At 57.2% G+C, this 17,608-nt stretch overlaps 1 protein-coding gene across 5 annotated transcripts; it reads right to left on the bottom strand.

Annotated features, from left to right (window-relative positions):
• Positions 1-1,743: 1,743 nt before the first annotated feature.
• On the bottom strand, positions 1,744-12,140 carry KCNA10 (potassium voltage-gated channel subfamily A member 10). 5 transcript variants are annotated; one of them, XM_064173612.1, is made up of 2 exons: positions 11,928-12,140; positions 1,744-3,455 (listed from the first exon to the last, which is right to left on the bottom strand). In XM_064173612.1, exon 2 carries the CDS (start codon positions 3,329-3,331, stop codon positions 1,781-1,783), a length of 1,551 nt encoding a protein of 516 aa, XP_064029682.1. In that variant the 5' UTR covers positions 3,332-3,455; positions 11,928-12,140; the 3' UTR covers positions 1,744-1,780. The 5 variants fall into 5 exon arrangements, with proteins under 5 accessions (XP_064029682.1, XP_064029680.1, XP_064029683.1 ...); XM_064173610.1 differs by having other exon boundaries at positions 1,744-3,405; XM_064173613.1 differs by having other exon boundaries at positions 11,970-12,140.
• Positions 12,141-17,608: the final 5,468 nt, after the last annotated feature.

Genomic DNA, 17,608 nt, shown 5'->3' with positions numbered 1-17,608 from the left:
ACTGGACTTGGTGATCTGAAAGGTCTCTTCCAACCACAACGATTCCATGATTCTGTGGATAATGAAATGCAGGGAGCTGGATCCATCCTCTTCCCTGCTCAGCTGGGTACCACCAAGCAAAGCAGCTCACATCCCTTTGCCCTCTTATCCAGTTACCTAAGGGACTCCACTCTGACTCCAGGGCCAGAAGAGAGATGCCAAGCATCAAAGAATAAAGAAAATAGCCAAAGCAGGCTGGTGGGGCAGGAAGAGAGATAAGAAATGGTCTTTATTTGAACAGCTGCAGGAAATCAGAGGTTGAAAGATGTCTAAGAGGAAAAAAAAAACAAACCAAATCAAACAAAAACCTCAACAAACCAAACCAAAACCCAACTAAGCAAACCCAAACCCACCAAAACCAAACAAACCAAACCAAAACCCAACTAAGCAAACCCAAAACCCATCAAAACCAACAAAAAACCAACAAACCAAACCAAAACCCAACTAAGCAAGCCCAAACCCATCAAAACCAAACAAACCAAACCAAAACCCAACTAAACAAACCAAAACCCATCAAACCCAACAAAACCCCCAACAAAACAAACCAAAACCCAACTAAGCAAAACCAAACCCATCAAACCCAATACAACCCCCAACAAAACAAACCAAAACCCAACTAAGCAAACCAAAACCCATCAAAACCAACAAAACCCCAACAAAACCAAACCAAAACCCAACGAAACAAAAAGCCCAACAAAACAGAACCAAACCCCAATAAAACAGAACCAAGCCCCAACAAAACAGAACCAAACCTCAACAAAACAGAACCAAAACCCAACAAAACAGAACCAAACCTCAACAAAACAGAACCAAACCTCAACAAAACAGAACCAAAACCCAACAAAACAGAACCAAACCTCAACAAAACAGAACCAAGCCCCAACAAAACAGAACCAAACCTCAACAAAACAGAACCAAAACCCAACAAAACAGAACCAAACCTCAACAAAACAGAACCAAACCTCAACAAAACAGAACCAAAACCCAACAAAACAGAACCAAACCTCAACAAAACAGAACCAAACCTCAACAAAACAGAACCAAACCCCAACAAAACAGAACCAAACCCCAACAAAACAGAACCAAACCTCAACAAAACAGAACCAAGCCCCAACAAAACAGAACCAAACCTCAACAAAACAGAACCAAAACCCAACAAAACAGAACCAAACCTCAACAAAACAGAACCAAACCTCAACAAAACAGAACCAAAACCCAACAAAACAGAACCAAACCTCAACAAAACAGAACCAAACCTCAACAAAACAGAACCAAACCCCAACAAAACAGAACCAAACCCCAATAAAACAGAACCAAACCCCACTAAAACAGAACCAAACCTCAACAAAACAGAACCAAACCCCAACAAAACAGAACCAAGCCCCAACAAAACAGAACCAAACCCCAATAAAACAGAACCAAAACCCAACAAAACAGAACCAAGCCCCAACAAAACAGAACCAAACCCCAACAAAACAGAACCAAACCTCAACAAAACAGAACCAAAACCCTTCAAAGCAAAACAAACCCCACCAAAACAGAACCAAAATCCAACCAAAACAAACCCCAACCTCCCCCCCCCCCAAAACAAACCCAACCGAAGCCCAAAGCAGCAGCAAGTTTGGTTTAAAAAGAAATCACAGCTGAGAGCGTGCAGAGGTTTGATCCCCAACCCAACCCAACCCAACCAACCTCCCCCTCCCCAGCCAGCACCCAGTCCCCTCCTGGGTGAGCTCCAGCATCACTTTTTGGCCTTGTCCCGCGGGTAGCCCCCGTTGGTCTTGTTGAGGGACTCCACGCTGCCGGCGCCTGTCACCACGCTGGTCAGGATCCGCTCCACCTCCCCCGGCAGGATCTGCTTCTCCTCGTTCTCCGTCTCCCGGTGGTAGAAGTAGTTGAAGTTGGAGACGATGACAGGCACGGGCAGGGCGATGGTCAGCACCCCCGCGATGGCGCACAGCGTGCCCACGATCTTGCCCCCCAGCGTGGTGGGGCACATGTCCCCGTAGCCCACCGTGGTCATGGTCACCACTGCCCACCAGAAGCCGTCGGGGATGCTGGAGAAGTGGGACTGGGGCTCGTCCACCTCGGCGAAGTAGACGGCGCTGGAGAAGAGGATGACGCCGATGAAGAGGAAGAAGATGAGCAGGCCCAGCTCCCGCATGCTGGCCTTGAGGGTCTGGCCCAGGATCTGCAGCCCCTTGGAGTGCCGGGAGAGCTTGAAGATGCGGAAGACCCTGACCAGGCGGATGATGCGCAGGATGGCCAGGGACATGTTCTGCTGCCCGTTGAGCTCGCTCTGCTGGATCAGCTCGGTGGTGAGCGTCACGAAGTAGGGGATGATGGAGACGATGTCGATGATGTTCATGATGTTCCTGAAGAACTCCGTCTTGCTGGGGCAGACGATGAAGCGGACGAAGAGCTCGAAGGAGAACCAGACGATGCAGGCAGTCTCTATGACGAAGAAAGGGTCTGTGAAGGTGCTGTGAGCCAGCAAGGTGTCCGTCAGGTTCCTGGAAAGCTCCTGGGCTGACTTAAACTCCCTTTCCTCCCTGAACTCTGGCAAGGTCTCCATGCAGAAGATGATGATGGAGATGACGATGACCAGGACGGAGACCAAAGCCACGCCCCTGGCCGCGCTGGAGCTTTCAGGGTACTCAAAGAGCAGCCAGAACTGCCTGTGAAAGTCATTGGTTGGCAAGAGGGTCTCAGGGTCCTTGATGAAGCCTTCATCCTCCCTGAACTGGTCCATGGCTTCGTCGCCCAGCTCGTAGAAGGTGATCTCGTCGGCGAAGACGTCGATGGGGACGTTGGCAGGGCGCCGGATCTTGCCCCCGGACTGGTAGTAGTAGAGGATGCCATCGAAGCTGGGCCGGTTCCTGTCGAAGAAGTACTCGTTCCTCATGGAGTCAAAGTAGCGCATCCTCTTCTCCGGGTCCCCCAGCAGGGTCTCAGGGAACTGGTTGAGGGTCTTGAGCCGTGTCTCGAACCTCAGCCCCGCGATGTTGATGATGACTCTCTGGTCCCCCTCATCCATACCCACCCTCTCCCCCACCAGGTGGTCGCTGAACTCGGCGGAGAACCTGGAGAAGATGGTCTCGTTGTTGGCATTCTCGCTGTTGATGAGGATGCGCAGGTTGGAGAGGAGGTTGGCGCAGCTGGGGTGGCCCTTGCGGGCCTGGGCGGCGGGGCTGAGGTCGTTGCTGTAGCTGGGGTCCTCCACGATCTGGTCGGCGTTGTCAAAACTGACCAGTGCCACCTCCATCTCCTTCCAGCTGCCCACGTCCATCATAGGCTGGTCAGATCAGCAGCATAGACCCCCGCGGCCGGCGCCGGCAGCCTGCGGCTCTCCCGCGCTAGGAGGATCTGCAGGGCAACGGAGAGGGAGACGGAGCTGAGTGGTGCAGCAGGACCAGCTGGAAGGAAAACAAACCTTCAGTGTCTGCAGGGGCCAACAGGAAGGCTGGGGAGGGACTGCTGAGCCAGACTCCAGGGCGGGTGATGTCTCCAGGGCTCCCACTCTCCCAGGCCTCCTCCATGGGAAACCCTAGGAAGCAGATGAAGACTAAACACTCAGGTCACTTGGAGAGCATCTTTCAGGCCATGGGTGGATGCTCTGTCAGGCACTCAGCAGTGGACATCAGGCCCCCAGAATAGCCCTGACTGTCCCCAGCACATTGCTGGAGCTTGGAGGCAAAGCCAAAGAGGAGCCCAGGAACCAGGCCAGGTTATGGAGCTGGGAAATGACCTCTTCTGCCTGCATGACCAGAAATTAGCTGTTAACAGGGACAGCTCTGGAGAGATCTGCCCCAAAATGCCCTTTCCAAGGGAAATCACTCCCCTGATTTAAGGTGAATCTTGCAGAGCAGGGTTCTAGGTTGGACTTTGTGATCCTGAGGGGCTTTGCCAGCCTGCATGGTGCTGTGACTCTGTCATTTCTTCCCCTCACAACCAGAATTTCCAGCCAGGAGGAAGCACGGCAGGGTGTGGAGAGCTGCTCCGTGTGACCGCTCGTCACCAAGGGCAAGGAGGCAAGGAAGGAGAGGACAAATCCAACTGCCCTGAGCTGCCAGGAATAGCAACACAATTGAGGCCACCTCTGCACCGAGCAGCAGCAGTGCTGGAGGGAAGATGTTCTCCACCACAGGCTGGGGTGAGGATGGTATAGACTGGGATAAGGTTGATCCCCACCACAGGCTGGGGTGAGGATGGTCTCCCCCACAGGCTGGGGTGAGGATGATCCCCACCATGGGCTTTACTTCATGCAAGCAGTGCTGGGAGGGGGACCCTTCCTGCATGTGGGGGCCAAGCTTCACCTGCTGCCTCAACCTCCCTATTTAAGCTGATGCCCTCTGGGGCTCTGAAGTTTCCCCTCCCCTGCTCCCCCCAGAAGTGGCCTCATCCACCTGTGATGGTGGAAGTGGATGTTGACCTCGCAGCTTGCCATCAATCCTCCCTCTTCTGCCTTCGGCATTACAGCCCTAAAAGCCAAACTTCACCCAGGAGCCAGCATCTCTATCCTTGCTCCTTCCTCAGCAGAGCCATGGGAGCCTGGATTTGGGGATGAATTTGTCTTGAGCTACTTCAGAGGTCCTGCTCCTTTGCTTTCAGAGCCATGAGCATGGCTCTCCTTAGGCACCACCTCTATAAAGCTGCTTCTGCCTGGGTTTGTGCTGATTCTCTCACTTGGGCACACTTAGAGAGGACCATTTGGGACAATGATCCCAGGGAGGAAGCAGCAGCAGTGTGGTTTTGCCCTCAAATCAACTTGCTGCCAAGCTGAGGAGCACCAAGGACTCCAAACCCAAGTCCTGCAGCCCCACTGCTGTCCTGCTGGAGCAGGCTCAGGCTCTCCATGGGACTGGATTCAGCTCACAGTTGACTTTTTGGGGTCTCTGCTGAACAGTCGTTGTGGGTGGGCTGAGAGGTAGCATCAAAGTGCTGCTGAGTGAAGAAACACAACTTTGGTGGGGAGAAGGCAACCAAGAGCTGCAGGTAAACCACATTTCAGTGGTTAAAACAAGCCTTACATTCCAATAAAAGGCCAAAGGCCAAGCAGCACAGGTTTCTCCTCTCCTGTTCTTAGTCTTTCTTCATGCAGACCACCCCAGGTGACCTTGAAGTGAGAGTTAAATACAGCTCGAGTGAGGAGAGCAGGAGTGGTGGTGTTCAGCTGGGTGGTTGAGCTGACCTGGCCCACCCCCAGCACTCTCTGTCCTGCTGGGAGAGCCCAGAGCAGACCACAGGCCCAGGAGCTCCTCCAGACAGCAGAGCAGAGTTGGAGCAGCTAAAGCTGGTGGTGAAATTGCTTCCTAAGTCAAGCCAGCAGCTGATGCTGGCATCTGAGGCATTAAGTGTGCTCAGCTCTTAATGCCACACGCTGGCACCGCCAGCAGGAAGCTTCCCCAGCCCTGGCTCTGTAGGATGGCTTCAGCCCAGGGCTTTGGGTCACGGAGCCCTGGAGCAGGCTGCCCAGAGAGGCTGTGGCATCTCCTTCTCTGGAGACATTCCAAACCCACCTGGATGTGCTCCTGTGTGGCCTGCCCTGACAGGGGGGGTTGGACTGGATGATCTCCAGAGTCCCTTCCAACCCCTACAGCTCGATGGTTCTTTGAATCCTGCAGCCTCCAAATGCCTTCACTGTGGAGCCTTCAAACACACCCAGCTGAGCCTCCCTGACATCATCCTTCGTGAGGACACTGAGGCACAGAGCTCTGAGGGGACAATTCCCCTGTGGTGGTCAGGGCTGAGAGAGCAAAGCTGGGACGCAGAAGATGCTTTTAAGCTCAGTTTCAAGCCCTCGGGGCGGCTGCAGGGCTCCGACTTTCCCTGTCCAGCCTTCAAAGCCCCACAGCTGCCATCTGCCTGTCCCCATCGCTGGGGCAGGGAGGTGCCTCACTGCCCTCCCCCCACACCTCCAGACCACTCCATCCATCCAGGTTTAAACTGCCCAAAGCCACGAAGCAACCTCCCGAAGCTTGGCAACCTGCTCCCCAGGCTCCAGCAGAGGCTTGAACTAGAAAGTTGCCTCCCTTGGCTTTTTTTTTCCCCCCTCCTAAATCACCTAACATCTGCTTCTCAGAATCTGATTAACTAATATCCTTCAGCTGAAATCCCTGCGAGGGGAAAACAATGACCAGAAAAAAAATCAAATCCCAAACGAGGGAGAGAGCAGGAGAAAGAGAAAGGTCATTTGGAGGGAGAGTCTGCCTTTGGTCCATCACACCCCCAGGGGACCGCGGCTGTGGCTTCCACCAGCCCCTTCTGCCCCCGGTGTAAACCTCTCCCTGTCTGCAATTCCCTCCTGCTCCCCACCCACCCCCTGCGATTCCCTCCTTCTTCCCACCCATCCCCTACAATCCCCTCCTGCTTCCCACCCATCCCCTACAGTCCCCTCCTGCTTCCCACCCATCGCCTTTCTGTCCCCGGCCACTTCTCCTTGGCACCAACAAAGACCATCCCCAAGGTTTTCCCAGAGCATCAGAGCTGCTGAACCTCTCCCTCCCCCCCAACTGTCCCTTTCCCACCACCCTTCTACTGGGATGAAAAAGGAGCTGATTCCTCCCACAGACCTCCCCAGCACCATCACCTGCTGGCACTTACCCGCACCGGGCACGGGAGTGCCAGCGCTGTCGGCATCTGGGCAGAGAGGCGTTAGGCACACACAGGGATGTGTAGGGAAAGAGCAGAGAGGGAAGGGAAAAAAAAAGAAGTCCAGCCATACCCTTGAAAGGTCCCTTTGGGATAACGCAGGCAATGTCATTTAAAAGGCTGCTCTCCGTCTGAGTCTCTGTGCAATTGGCAGCCCAGCAGGCCGGGGCTGGGCTTTGGCAGGCGCCGCGGCAGGACCCGGCACGCTCCGGAGCCTCGGCCCCACCATCGCCCTGGCAGCCCTAAACCCAGCCAAGGGGCCATGGGGGAAGAGGGGTGATGGGGTGCAAGGGACACCCTATCCCCATGTCCCACTCAGCCCGGGGGGCAGGGGGGAACCTGGGCACCCACCTCCTGCCCCCACCCGCTGCTGGGCGAGGAGCCGGGGGGAGGATGTGTCCCTTTAATCCCCAATAATGCTCCGGATGGGCCAGCCAGGACAGGACTTGTCCGTGACGTGCTGAGGTCTGAGCTGGGCCCCAGCAGGGAGGTGGAGAGGAGGGACAGGGACCCACATGCTGCTGGCAGCAGGAGAGAGATTGGCGGCAGGTGATGGAGCTCTGCCTGGGGAAGAGAGGATTTGCAGGCTGGACCCTCGAAGGTCATCTTGTCCAACCCCCCCTGCAGCCAGCAGGGGCTCCTCCAGCCAGAGCAGGCTGCTGATGGTCAAGAGAGAAGGGGAGAGCCCGAGGGTTGGAGCATCCCCAGCTGCCTGTGGCCGTGGGGAGAGCAGGCTCCTGCCCAGGAGTGGATGGGACAAGAGCAGGAGGTGCAGCCAAGCATAGCCCCCTGGAGGGTACCTGTGAGGGACAAGGGGCAGGGACATCATAGAGTCATGGAACCAGACAGGGTTGGAAGGCACCACAAGGACCAGCCAGCCCCAGCCCCCCTGCCATGGGCAGGGACACCCCACCCTAGATCAGGCTGCCCACAGCCTCAGCCAGCCTGGCCTTAAACACCTCCAGCCATGGGGCCTCAACCACCTCCCTTGGCAGCTCCTTCCAGGCTCTCACCACCCTCATGCTGAAGAACTTCTTCCCAACATCCAGTCTGTGTGTCCCCATTTGCAGCTTGGTTCCATTCCCCCCAGTCCTGTCACTGCCTGACAGCCTAAGGACTCCTCACACCAGATGGTGCCAGGCTCTGGCTCAGACCCCCCTGCCCCTGGGCTGATAACCTCCTGGGTGGGTGTGACAGGGCAGGCTGGCCCAAGGCACTCAACCACCTTGGAGCTGGAGAGTTTCCCCCCAGGTTTTCCCTTTCTGGAGCTTGCTACCCTCACAGGCAGCCTCACCCTGGGGGGTTCCATCTCTGCCAGGTGGCCTCCCCCAGAGCTGGGTCCCTTTACCTTCACCCAAGTGACCTTCGCCTGAAGTTGTGCCAGGGGAGGGCTAGGTTGGAGATGAGGAGACAAAAGTCTTTGCTGCCAGCGTGGTCAGAGCTTGGCACAGGCTGCCCAGGGAGGTGGTGGAGTGTGCAAGAAATGCCTGTGCCTGTGGCACCTGGGCACAGGGTGTGGTGGCCATGAAAGTGCTGGGTTGAGGGTTGGGGCTGGAGGATCTCAGGAGACTTTTCCAACCCAAACAATTCTATGACCTCCTCCATCTCCTCCCAGGCCTCCTGCACACGTAGGGGAGGGGGTGGCACATTTCCACCTGCCTGCTCCAGCCTGGATTCCTCCACGCTGACGTTCTTCTGCTCTTGAGGGATGCAATCACCTCCACTGCCCCTCCTGCCAGCAGCCTTTTCTGTCCTCTGAGCTATTTCTCCCCACGCTGCCTTAATGAGCACATTAAAGTGCTGTGTCCCGGGGGAAAGCTCAGGACCCTGCAGCTTGGAGCACCTCACGCTCAGCTCCAGCCATGTCTGGTGGAAACAGGACACAGCATCCTCCAGGCCCTGATGAGGCCCTTCAGGGTGGGGGTATCCTTGTATGCAGAGCCCCTTCTGCACCTCTAGAGACCACAGTGCTTAGAGTTACCCACCCCAGGGTGGGAGCTGGGGAACTGCTAACCTAAAGCTGCTGCTGGCAGCTAAATCCAGCCTCAGCCCATGCTCATCTCCCCTCCAACCCCAGCTTTGACCAGTGGGTGATGGTGGCAAAGGATGGGTGATGGTGGCAAAGGTTTGGGGGCAAAGGTTGAGCTCTTTCAGGGTTTCTCTTTTTGGCCCTCCAAAGCTTTCTGGTGATGCCCAAGTTCACATCCTGCACCTGGACAGAGAGCATCTGTGGCTGATGGAAACCCAGAGCACAAAATCCCTCTGCAGGAGCTGGTGGCTTGGGCTGGGCTGAGGAGTCAGCTCCAGCAAAGAGCTGCTGCTGGAAGGAGTGTCCCTGGGGCCATAGCAGGGTGATGGTCCCGGGGTGGGGGGAGAGGGAGATGGGAATTGGGGGAGATTCCTGCAATAACATCATTGCCTCCCAGAAACAGGACAGTTACACAACTCAGCCACCTCTGGAGACTCAGCTCCACCCTGGGCACCCTCGGGAAAGTTCTGCCTCTGTTCAGCCAAGGTGACTTTAAACACCCTTTTGGCCCCCCGGGGATTTCTCCTCCCCCTCTCCCCAAGCTGGGCTGCCCCAGGCACCTCTCCTGCACTTCTCTCCCTCTAATCCCCTGCTCCATGCTCCTGCCATCCCTGGACTTACCGGGATTGGCCCCCCCAAGGTGTCCTACATCTGGGATGGAGAGGCAAGCAGAGGGCACTGAGATGGGCAGCTCTGAACTGGAGAGAGAGCAGCTGGGCAAGGAGGGGCTGGTTCTGCAGCAGGTCCCTCAGCCTCTGAGGGGTCCTGCTGCTTGGACCCCTGGTTGCACGAGGAGCAGAGGACTGAGCAGCTCATCACACCCATTGATAGGACATGGGCAGAACTGGAGCAGGGTGGGATCAAGGAGGAGATGACAAAAGGGGTCCTGCACAACCTGTCTGACATGGGATGGACCAGAGGAGGGTGGGAGCAGGGAGGAGGAGGCAGGAGAGGTCCTGCAAACCTCATCTGACATAGGATGGACCAGAGGAGGGTGGGAACAAGAAGAACATCTGAGGAGCCTACCTGACATGGGATGAACTGCAACAGGATGGGAACAAGGAGAAGACAGCTGGGTCCTGCAAACCCCATCTGACATGGGATGAACCAGGGGAGGGTGGGAAGAAGAACGAGAGGACAGGAGGGCTGCTGCAGGCTCCATCTGACATAGGATGAGCTGGAGCAGAGTGGGAACAAGGAGAAGGAAGTGCCTCATAACCCCCATCCAGTATGGAATGAGCCAGAGCAGGGTGGGAGCGAGGATGAGGAGACAGGAGAGGTCCTGCAGGACCCAGCTGATGTGGGATGAGCTGGAGCAGATGGGAACAAGGAGGGGAAAAGAGGAAGGCTCCTGCAGTTGTTCACTGTGAGGCACTGGAACGGGTTAAGTTGTGGCTGTTTAACACCAGCTTGGATGTGCTGCAGAGCCAAGCAGGAGCCCTGAGGGGAAAGATTATAGAATCATAGAACCAGTCAGGGCTGGAAGGGACCACAAGGATCAGCCAGCTCCAACCCCCCTGCCATGCCCAGGGACACCCTACCCTAGTGCAGGCTGCCCACAGCCTCATCCAGCCTGGTCTGAAACACCTCCAGGGATGAGACCTCAAACCACCTCCCTGGGCAACCCATTCACAAGAGGATGATCTCAAACTGGATTGCTGATGCTGGGATGAAAGGGACCCTTCCTGCTGACCCAGCACCCAGCCAGATCTCTTTAATCCTCCCCAACTTGCAGCCCTCAGTTCTGATTTTTCCACCCCTAATTTGTGATTTGTTTTTAATATTTAAGGGAAAAAAAAAAAAAAAAAGAGAGGGAAAAAAAATCAGATTAAGAGAGCAGCCAGGACACAGAGTACACACCAGGAGACAGATGAAACCCTTCTGATTCCCAGCCACAGAGTCCAAAGTTAATCAGCTATGGATTAACCGGGTCAGGATGTAATTTAATAACGAGTCAGGGCGAGTCCCTGCTAGGAGGGAGCCAGACTGGTCCCACACCAGGTGCCCCATAAAAGCTGCTGCAGAAGAGCGCAGGTAGGCAGAGGAGAAGCCGGATGGGGTGAAAGGAGCTCTGCGGAGGCGCAGGCTGCTCCCGAGGGGAGCTGCTGAGAGCCTGGGGCCGGGCCAGGCTTCGTCGCGGCTGAGCCCTCCTCATCTTCCAAGGGTCTTAGCCTGATTCAGGACAAAGGCTTGGATGGGGATGCTGAGTGGAGGCTGGGGGGGAGCTGCTCTCCGCCGGGATCCGCCGTGCGAGCGCCGCGGAGCAGCGTTCGGCCCCCCTCGGGGAGCGGCCGGGGCTGGCCAGGCGGACGCGAAGCGCTTTGGTTAACCTGCGCTGGCAGAGGTGTCAGGAAAAGGGGTTATGGGGGGGGGGGAGAGTGAGCCCTTTCCCCCCGAGCATTGCCGGCTCCGGCAGGGCGCCGGGATGGGGCGGGCGGGGAGCAGCCTCCCTGCTGCTTACGGCGGCGGTAACGCGATCGAGACAACTCGAGCCCGGATCGATGGGAAAAAACTTTCCCAGTCCGCCCAAAAGTGCTGGGATAAGAGGCAAAGCCCCTCACCCCCACCCCCGACCCGACCCAGCCTCCGGAGCTCAGCGCTGTAACCTCAGTCTGCTCCTAGGGACGAGTAAAGGACTTTGCGTGGGTGTCCCCCCCCGGCCCCCTCAGGCTCCGCACTGGCAGCGAACCCTGCGAGGAGGCTGCTGGCCAGAGCCAAGAATGGGTGTCGGGAATGGATGGAAAGCGATAGGAAGGCACTAATGGGGTCAGAGGATACCTGCATTGATCCCCAGGTTTGCCACGACGGCAGCTAAAAAGGGCCCGCGGCAGGGTTTGGGGTCCCGGTGTCGCTCGGGGCTTGTGGCGTCGTGAGCCGAGCCAGAGCCGCCGCAGCCGTCGGGACAGCTCCCCGGGCACAGCGCAGCAAGCCGCGGCCCACGGGGTCCTGTCCAGCTGAGGGCATCACAGCTGGGGCTGGGCAGCAAGAGCGGAGGGGACCGAGGGGATACTGGTTGGGACCCTCTGGCTGCCACAGCAGCCACACACCTGGTGACCAGCAGGGCTTCACCCTCCCATTTCCTCCAGGGGCAACCTGAACTTCTCCCCTGGTCACCACCACCCCAAAACCACCCAAGGAAACAGAAGGACAGAGCCCAAACTCCCCAAGCCCACCCTCCAAACCCTCCTCTCCCCCACCCCGACCTCACCCTGCCACAAAGGCTGCTGTGAAGAATTGGGGAGCAACAAACCCGGCTTTGGCACCATCCTCATCCTCCTCCAGCATGTGGGGCTCTCGGTCCCCCTGTCTCCATCCTCCTCTTCCTCCCTCAGCTCGGCTGGCCGGGGGCTGCCTGTGGCGGGCTCATGGCCACGGCAGTGCTGGGCTGCTCCTACCTCTCCCGCGCTGGGCGGAAAGGTGATGCTGGTGCCCACGTGAGCCCGGTGGGACTCCTTGCCCTCATTCTCCTTGTGCCTGAAATGGGTTTTTGTTCCCTGCCTGGGTCCTGTCCAACAGCAGCAGCAGCATCCAGGACTCCAACCCACCACTCTGGTGTCCGTGAATGCCCGTGTGGCCTTGGCTTGGGCAGCGAGGGTGAGGAAGGAGCAGCCCAGAGTGGAGGAAGAGGAGGTGATGCTCAGGCGTGGCCCTTTGCATCCCCTTGGCGCAGAGCTGCTCGCTGGGATGCTCTGCCCCACGCAGCCTGGGGCAAAGGCAGGTTAACAGGGGTGCTGTTAGTCTCCTGAAGGGAGAGAGAAGGTGGTAACCCAGGACCCTCCCTTGCTGCTCACCGGGGGACCAGCTGGGTGGAAGCACCCAGGGCTCTGCTGCCCGTGGATGCCCTTGGATGGGCACTTCCTTGGCTGCTGCCAGCATCTGGGCCTGATTTTGCTCCAGTGCATGGAGGAAATCCTCCATTGCCAGGAGCCTGTGGTTGCCACGAGGGCAGACCCCAAACTGCCAAAGGTCTGGGAGGCAGAACTGCCCCCGAGGTGCTTTTTCCATCATGGTTTCTTCTGGGGAGGGGGGGACAAAGGTACCTGCTCCTCTGAGAACCTCTGCAGGGGGGGTCACACCTTGGCCAAACAACACTGAGTCACCTGGACAGAGCCAAGGGCAACCCCAGCCAGGTGCAGAGCAGAGGCTGCTCAGGGTGAACCTGCTCTGACAGAGGCTTGGACTCTCCAGGAGTCCCTTCCAGACCACACCACTCTGGGACTCTGTGATGCTGGATTTGGCCACCACCCCTCAGTTAGCTCCAAAAGCCATGGGGGCTGTGAGCATCACCTACTGCCTTCACTGACAGAATCTGAGCTGCCATCTCACTCCCCTGCCCGTTTTGCTGGCAGGAGCTGATGAAACTTGCAACTATTTCCCTTTCCATCTCTTCCCTCCCTGCCTCAAAACTCCACAAACAAAAGCAAAACCAAGAGCATCACCCTGGGAAGGGACTCAGCAGAGAGGAATGGGGCAAGTACCAGCCAGGACTTTCCCTAACTGACCTCCAAATGCTGTCCCCAGCCCTCCCCTGCATCCCAAATCCTCCTGCCAGCAGCTTGGGATGCTGAGCCTTTCCCTCGAGCTTTATTCCAGCCTGTGTAACTGGGGCAGGTTTCCATGCTGTGCTGTTGAACTGAGAGAGGAAAACAGAGATCAGCCTGCACTGAGCCCTGCAGCAGCATCCCAGCAGCGGGTGGGCAGAGTCAGGGTCTCCTGGAGGTGCTGCTCAAGAAGAGCTTTAAGGAAATAAAAGGAAACCAAAACAAACCACCAAGAAAACCACAGCCTGGAAATTCAGGTCTGGAAATTCAGAGGTGGGAGATCAAGTCTGAATAAAAATGAGCCTCCAGTTCTGGGGCAAAGGAGATCTCAAAGCTCAGCCCAAGCAAACAGCTGCCCCTTGGGGTCGTCTTGCCCTGGCAGCCTCAGGTTCCTCGCACCAAGTTGGAGCTGATGTTGCTTTGGAGCTGATTTTTTTGCCTCAGAGCAGTTTCCCAATCTCCTTGCCATGACCTCTGACAGCAGACACAGCCAAGCCCCACGGCAGCAGAGCCCAGAGGGACACACAGCTACCCCAGCATGGGGTGTCCTGGTCCCCACTCCGTGCCCAGGGCAGCACTTGGGTGACTGTGGCAGAGCTGTGGCTTCCCCAACTGCACGACATGAGCTGGATTTCATCTTGGGCTGCAGTGGGAAATCGTTCAGGGGACACAGACACACGATCTGGGCTGTAAAAGCTGCAGTTTTCAGCCACTTTGGGGCTGGAGGAGCTGCAAAGGCTCAGCTGAGGAAGCTGAACTGGGCTGCTCTGGGAATCAGCAATGCAATCACTTCCCTGCCCCCCAGTAAAAACTCAGACCTGCCGGGGGGAGGCTTTGCTTGCATGGGAATTTCTGCAGCGTCTGCAGAGTTTTCCTCCCCCCCCCGCCCGGGACCATGAAACTCAGCACGGAGCAGCTATGGCACAACTGCTGTGGAGTAACTCTGGGGTGAGGCTTGCTTGAAGAGCCCAACACTGCCCACCCAAAGTCTCGTGGGTTGCTTCTGTGCTCTTCCACCCACACTTTACCCCCATCCCCTGGTTTGCCTTTTGACCAGCCCCTGGGAGGTGGAAATGTTCACAGCGGGGGAGAGCTGCAGCAGCACCGACCCAGCACCAGGACCACTCCAGCTGTGCTCCTGCACCTACCAGGGTCACAGAACCACAGAACTTTAGAGGTTGGAAGGGACCTCCAGAGATCACCGAGTCCAACCCCCCCTGCCGAAGCAAGATCCCCCAGGGCAGTCCACACAGGAATGCACCCAGGAGGGTTTGAAAGTCTCCAGAGAAGGAGACTCCACAACCTCTCTGGGCAGCCTGCTCCAGGGCTCTGCCACCCTCCCTGTAAGGAAGTTTCTCCTCATGTGGGTCAACAACCCAGAGCAGGCTCGCAGGAAACGCTGCTGCCTCTAACTCCGAACGAGTGGAACCCACTGGAAGCAGCACTTGGCACCCACGACCCCCCCCCATACCCTGCTCCGCCTCACCGGGGGTGAGGCAGCTCCCACGCTCGGTCCCTTGGGATCACCTCAAGCATCCTTTTGTCTTCCCAGGTGACACCAACCCAACCTCAAAAGCAAGAGCCCATTAAACTCTGCTCACTGCAGCCCGAACTTGCTGCCCACTTCTCCCTCTCCCCTCCTCCCTCTTTCCTCCGGCCCGGATGCTGCTGCCGCTCGGCTGGGTTTTAAGTGACCACTTGGCAGCCGCAGATCGCAGCCTGGCAGCGAGGCTGATGAATTCTTTCACCCCACGTCCTTACAGCTCAGGCTGAAGCTTCCTCAGGTCTACTTTGTCGTCCTCAAACCTTCCCTGCCCGCGCTCCTGCCACGGCAGCTTGCGGCAGCCGCAGGCTAATGGAAGGCTCTCAAAAGCCTTCGAAGCCATTTAAAGGATCCCAGCCCAGAGCAACGACTTCAGTTAAGGCTTTGGAAGAGAAACAAAAGGGCTGTAAATGCTCTCAAGCACGGAGTGCATCTGCCTGGCTTCAGGCACAAACCCAAGAGCATCCCAAGCCTCCGGGATCAGCGCAGCTGGGTACGAAACCGCCGGCCCGGGGCGGAGGGAACCGAAACCTTTCCGGGCAGGTGGCTCCTGCGGGTCCTGCTGGTAATAAAGCCCAAGAGAAGGAGTGGCCTGATGCAGCCGGGACCTTGCCACGGCTCCCGGGGCTCAGTTCTACTTCCACCAGCTCATCAGTGCTGCACAGACCTCTACAAGCAGAGGAGATCAAGCCAAGCCCAGGCACTCACCTGCAGCCAGCCTAAAGCTCAGCCCTTCCTCAAGCCAGCAGAGTCTCCCGGGAGGTGCCGGCCGTGGCTGCTGCCTGCACCCCTCTGACACGCAGGGAAGGATTAGGAAGAGTTTGTCTCAGGAAAGACTCAGATTCAGAAATCCAACACCCCTGTGAAACCCTACCTGGCCCTGCTGTCCTTGGCTTAAAGGAAACCCTGCAGCAGGCAGGGCTTTGGTGCATCTTCACACACGGGGCTAAGGACTGGCCCCCAGTGAGCCCAAACTCTTCAGCAAGCAGCCCCAAGTGAGGGTTGTGCCCCCAAGAGCTCAGCTTCTGAGCTGCCAACCCTCAGCTGATAGCTTTGTTCCCATCATTGCTCTGTGGGCAAAACAGACACGGGCTGAGGGACACCCAACCAGCCCCAAGCGTGGATTGTGCCCCCAGGAGCTCATCTTTCCAGCTGCCCACCCCTCAGGTTACAGCTTCATCCCCATCATTGCTCCATGTGCAGAGTAGACATGGGCTGAGGGACACCCAACCAGCCCCAAGTGAGGACTGTACCCCTGAGAGCTCAGCTTCTGAGCTGCCAACCCTCAGCTGATAGCTTTGTCCCCATCATTGCTCTGTGGGCAAAACAGACATGGGCTGAGGGACACCCAACCAGCCCCAAGTCAGGCTGTACCCCCAGGAGTTCAGCTTCTGAGCTGCCAACCCTCAGCTGATAGCTTTGCATCACTGCTGTGTGCTGCGTGGGCTCAGGGCCTCCTCTCCACATCCAGAGCTTCCCACCTGGCAGCAAGCCCTGACTGAAGCAGCAACATTCACACTGCAAGACTGAAAGGCACCAAGGAGCAGCCCTGCTCTGCCCTGCCCAGCTGTGGGCTGAGCTCCAGCCTCTTGCTCCCACCCAGGTCAGAGATGCCTCACCTGAAGGAGAGGTATTGCTGCTCTCCCCCATGCCATGTCAATGCTTTGGGCAGTGGTTGGCTCCTTCCTTGCCCTTCCCTGTCTCAGAGAGCTGCTGGGAGCCTTTCAAAGGGTTTCCCAGGAGATTCTGAGCATCCCACCCCGTGGGAAAACTCCAAGGGCAGCCCTGGGAAGCAGCATCAGGCACTGCCAGGGAAGAGCTGAGGCACCACCAGGGGCTTCCCTTTAGCAGTGCCTCACCTTGATTCTCTGAGGCATCAAGAAGCAGCTGCTGGAGGCTTTAGCTGCTCTGATGAGGCCTTCCAAGCCTAAGGGATGGGGGCCTGGTGACCATGACCCAAGGGGATAATGGTGACCCACGGGATGGGCTAAGCACATCTGTCTTCTGCGTGGTGAGGAGGATGAGAGGAAGGTGGATGCTGGAGACTGCAGGGTGGAGAAGCCCCAGGATGATCTTGTCCACCTCTGCTTGCTGTGTTGAGCTGATCTGCAGCTTGGCCTCAGGCAGTGTGCCCAACCCTGCAGCAGCCACAGGCAGCAGGGGGTGGAGGCACAGGTCCTTGGCTTGCCCAAGTCATCAGCTTGGCCATTGTGCTTTAACCCAACTCACAAAGCAGCCTCCCAGACCTGCCTCACTCTTCAAAGCCCACCCAAAAGCCAGGCATGGGCACCAGCCCCAGGAGCTGGCACTGCCTCCTGGGTGTTCCCCAGGGGTTAGGGTTACACAGCAGCGATGGGGAACCTCATTAATTACTCCTTCAGCTGAGTGGTGCTAACGAAGGCTGGGGACATATCAAGAATCATGTTAGCATGGCAAGTGGCACAGGGACAGCCAGGCAGGGTGATGCTCTGCAGAAAGGCCTGAAGTTGTTACAAGGACGTGGGGAGACCTGATACAAAGGGACAGCTCATCAATAGCTAATGGGCGAATGAATTATGCACCCACTGGGGGGGATTGGGTTTCTCCCTCCTCATGGCACCCTGCTGCCTCCATCACCTCCTCCCTCTGCCCACCTTGGGTCTTCTCCTTGGTTTCCCTGCTCTGTGGGGCTTTGCTCTGGGCTTGTTGGCCACTGGAAGCTGCCAAGCTGCAGCACTGAACCCAGGCTGGCACAGAGCTCACAGCACCACCAGGGCTGGAAGAGAACTTCGAGGTTCACAGATTGCAGTGGGTTGGGAAAGACTC

The sequence above is a fragment of the Pogoniulus pusillus genome, chromosome 39 (genome assembly GCF_015220805.1).
Source record: "Pogoniulus pusillus isolate bPogPus1 chromosome 39, bPogPus1.pri, whole genome shotgun sequence".
Lineage (NCBI taxonomy): Eukaryota > Metazoa > Chordata > Aves > Piciformes > Lybiidae > Pogoniulus > Pogoniulus pusillus.
This window is presented reverse-complemented; position numbering and strand designations above follow the sequence as displayed.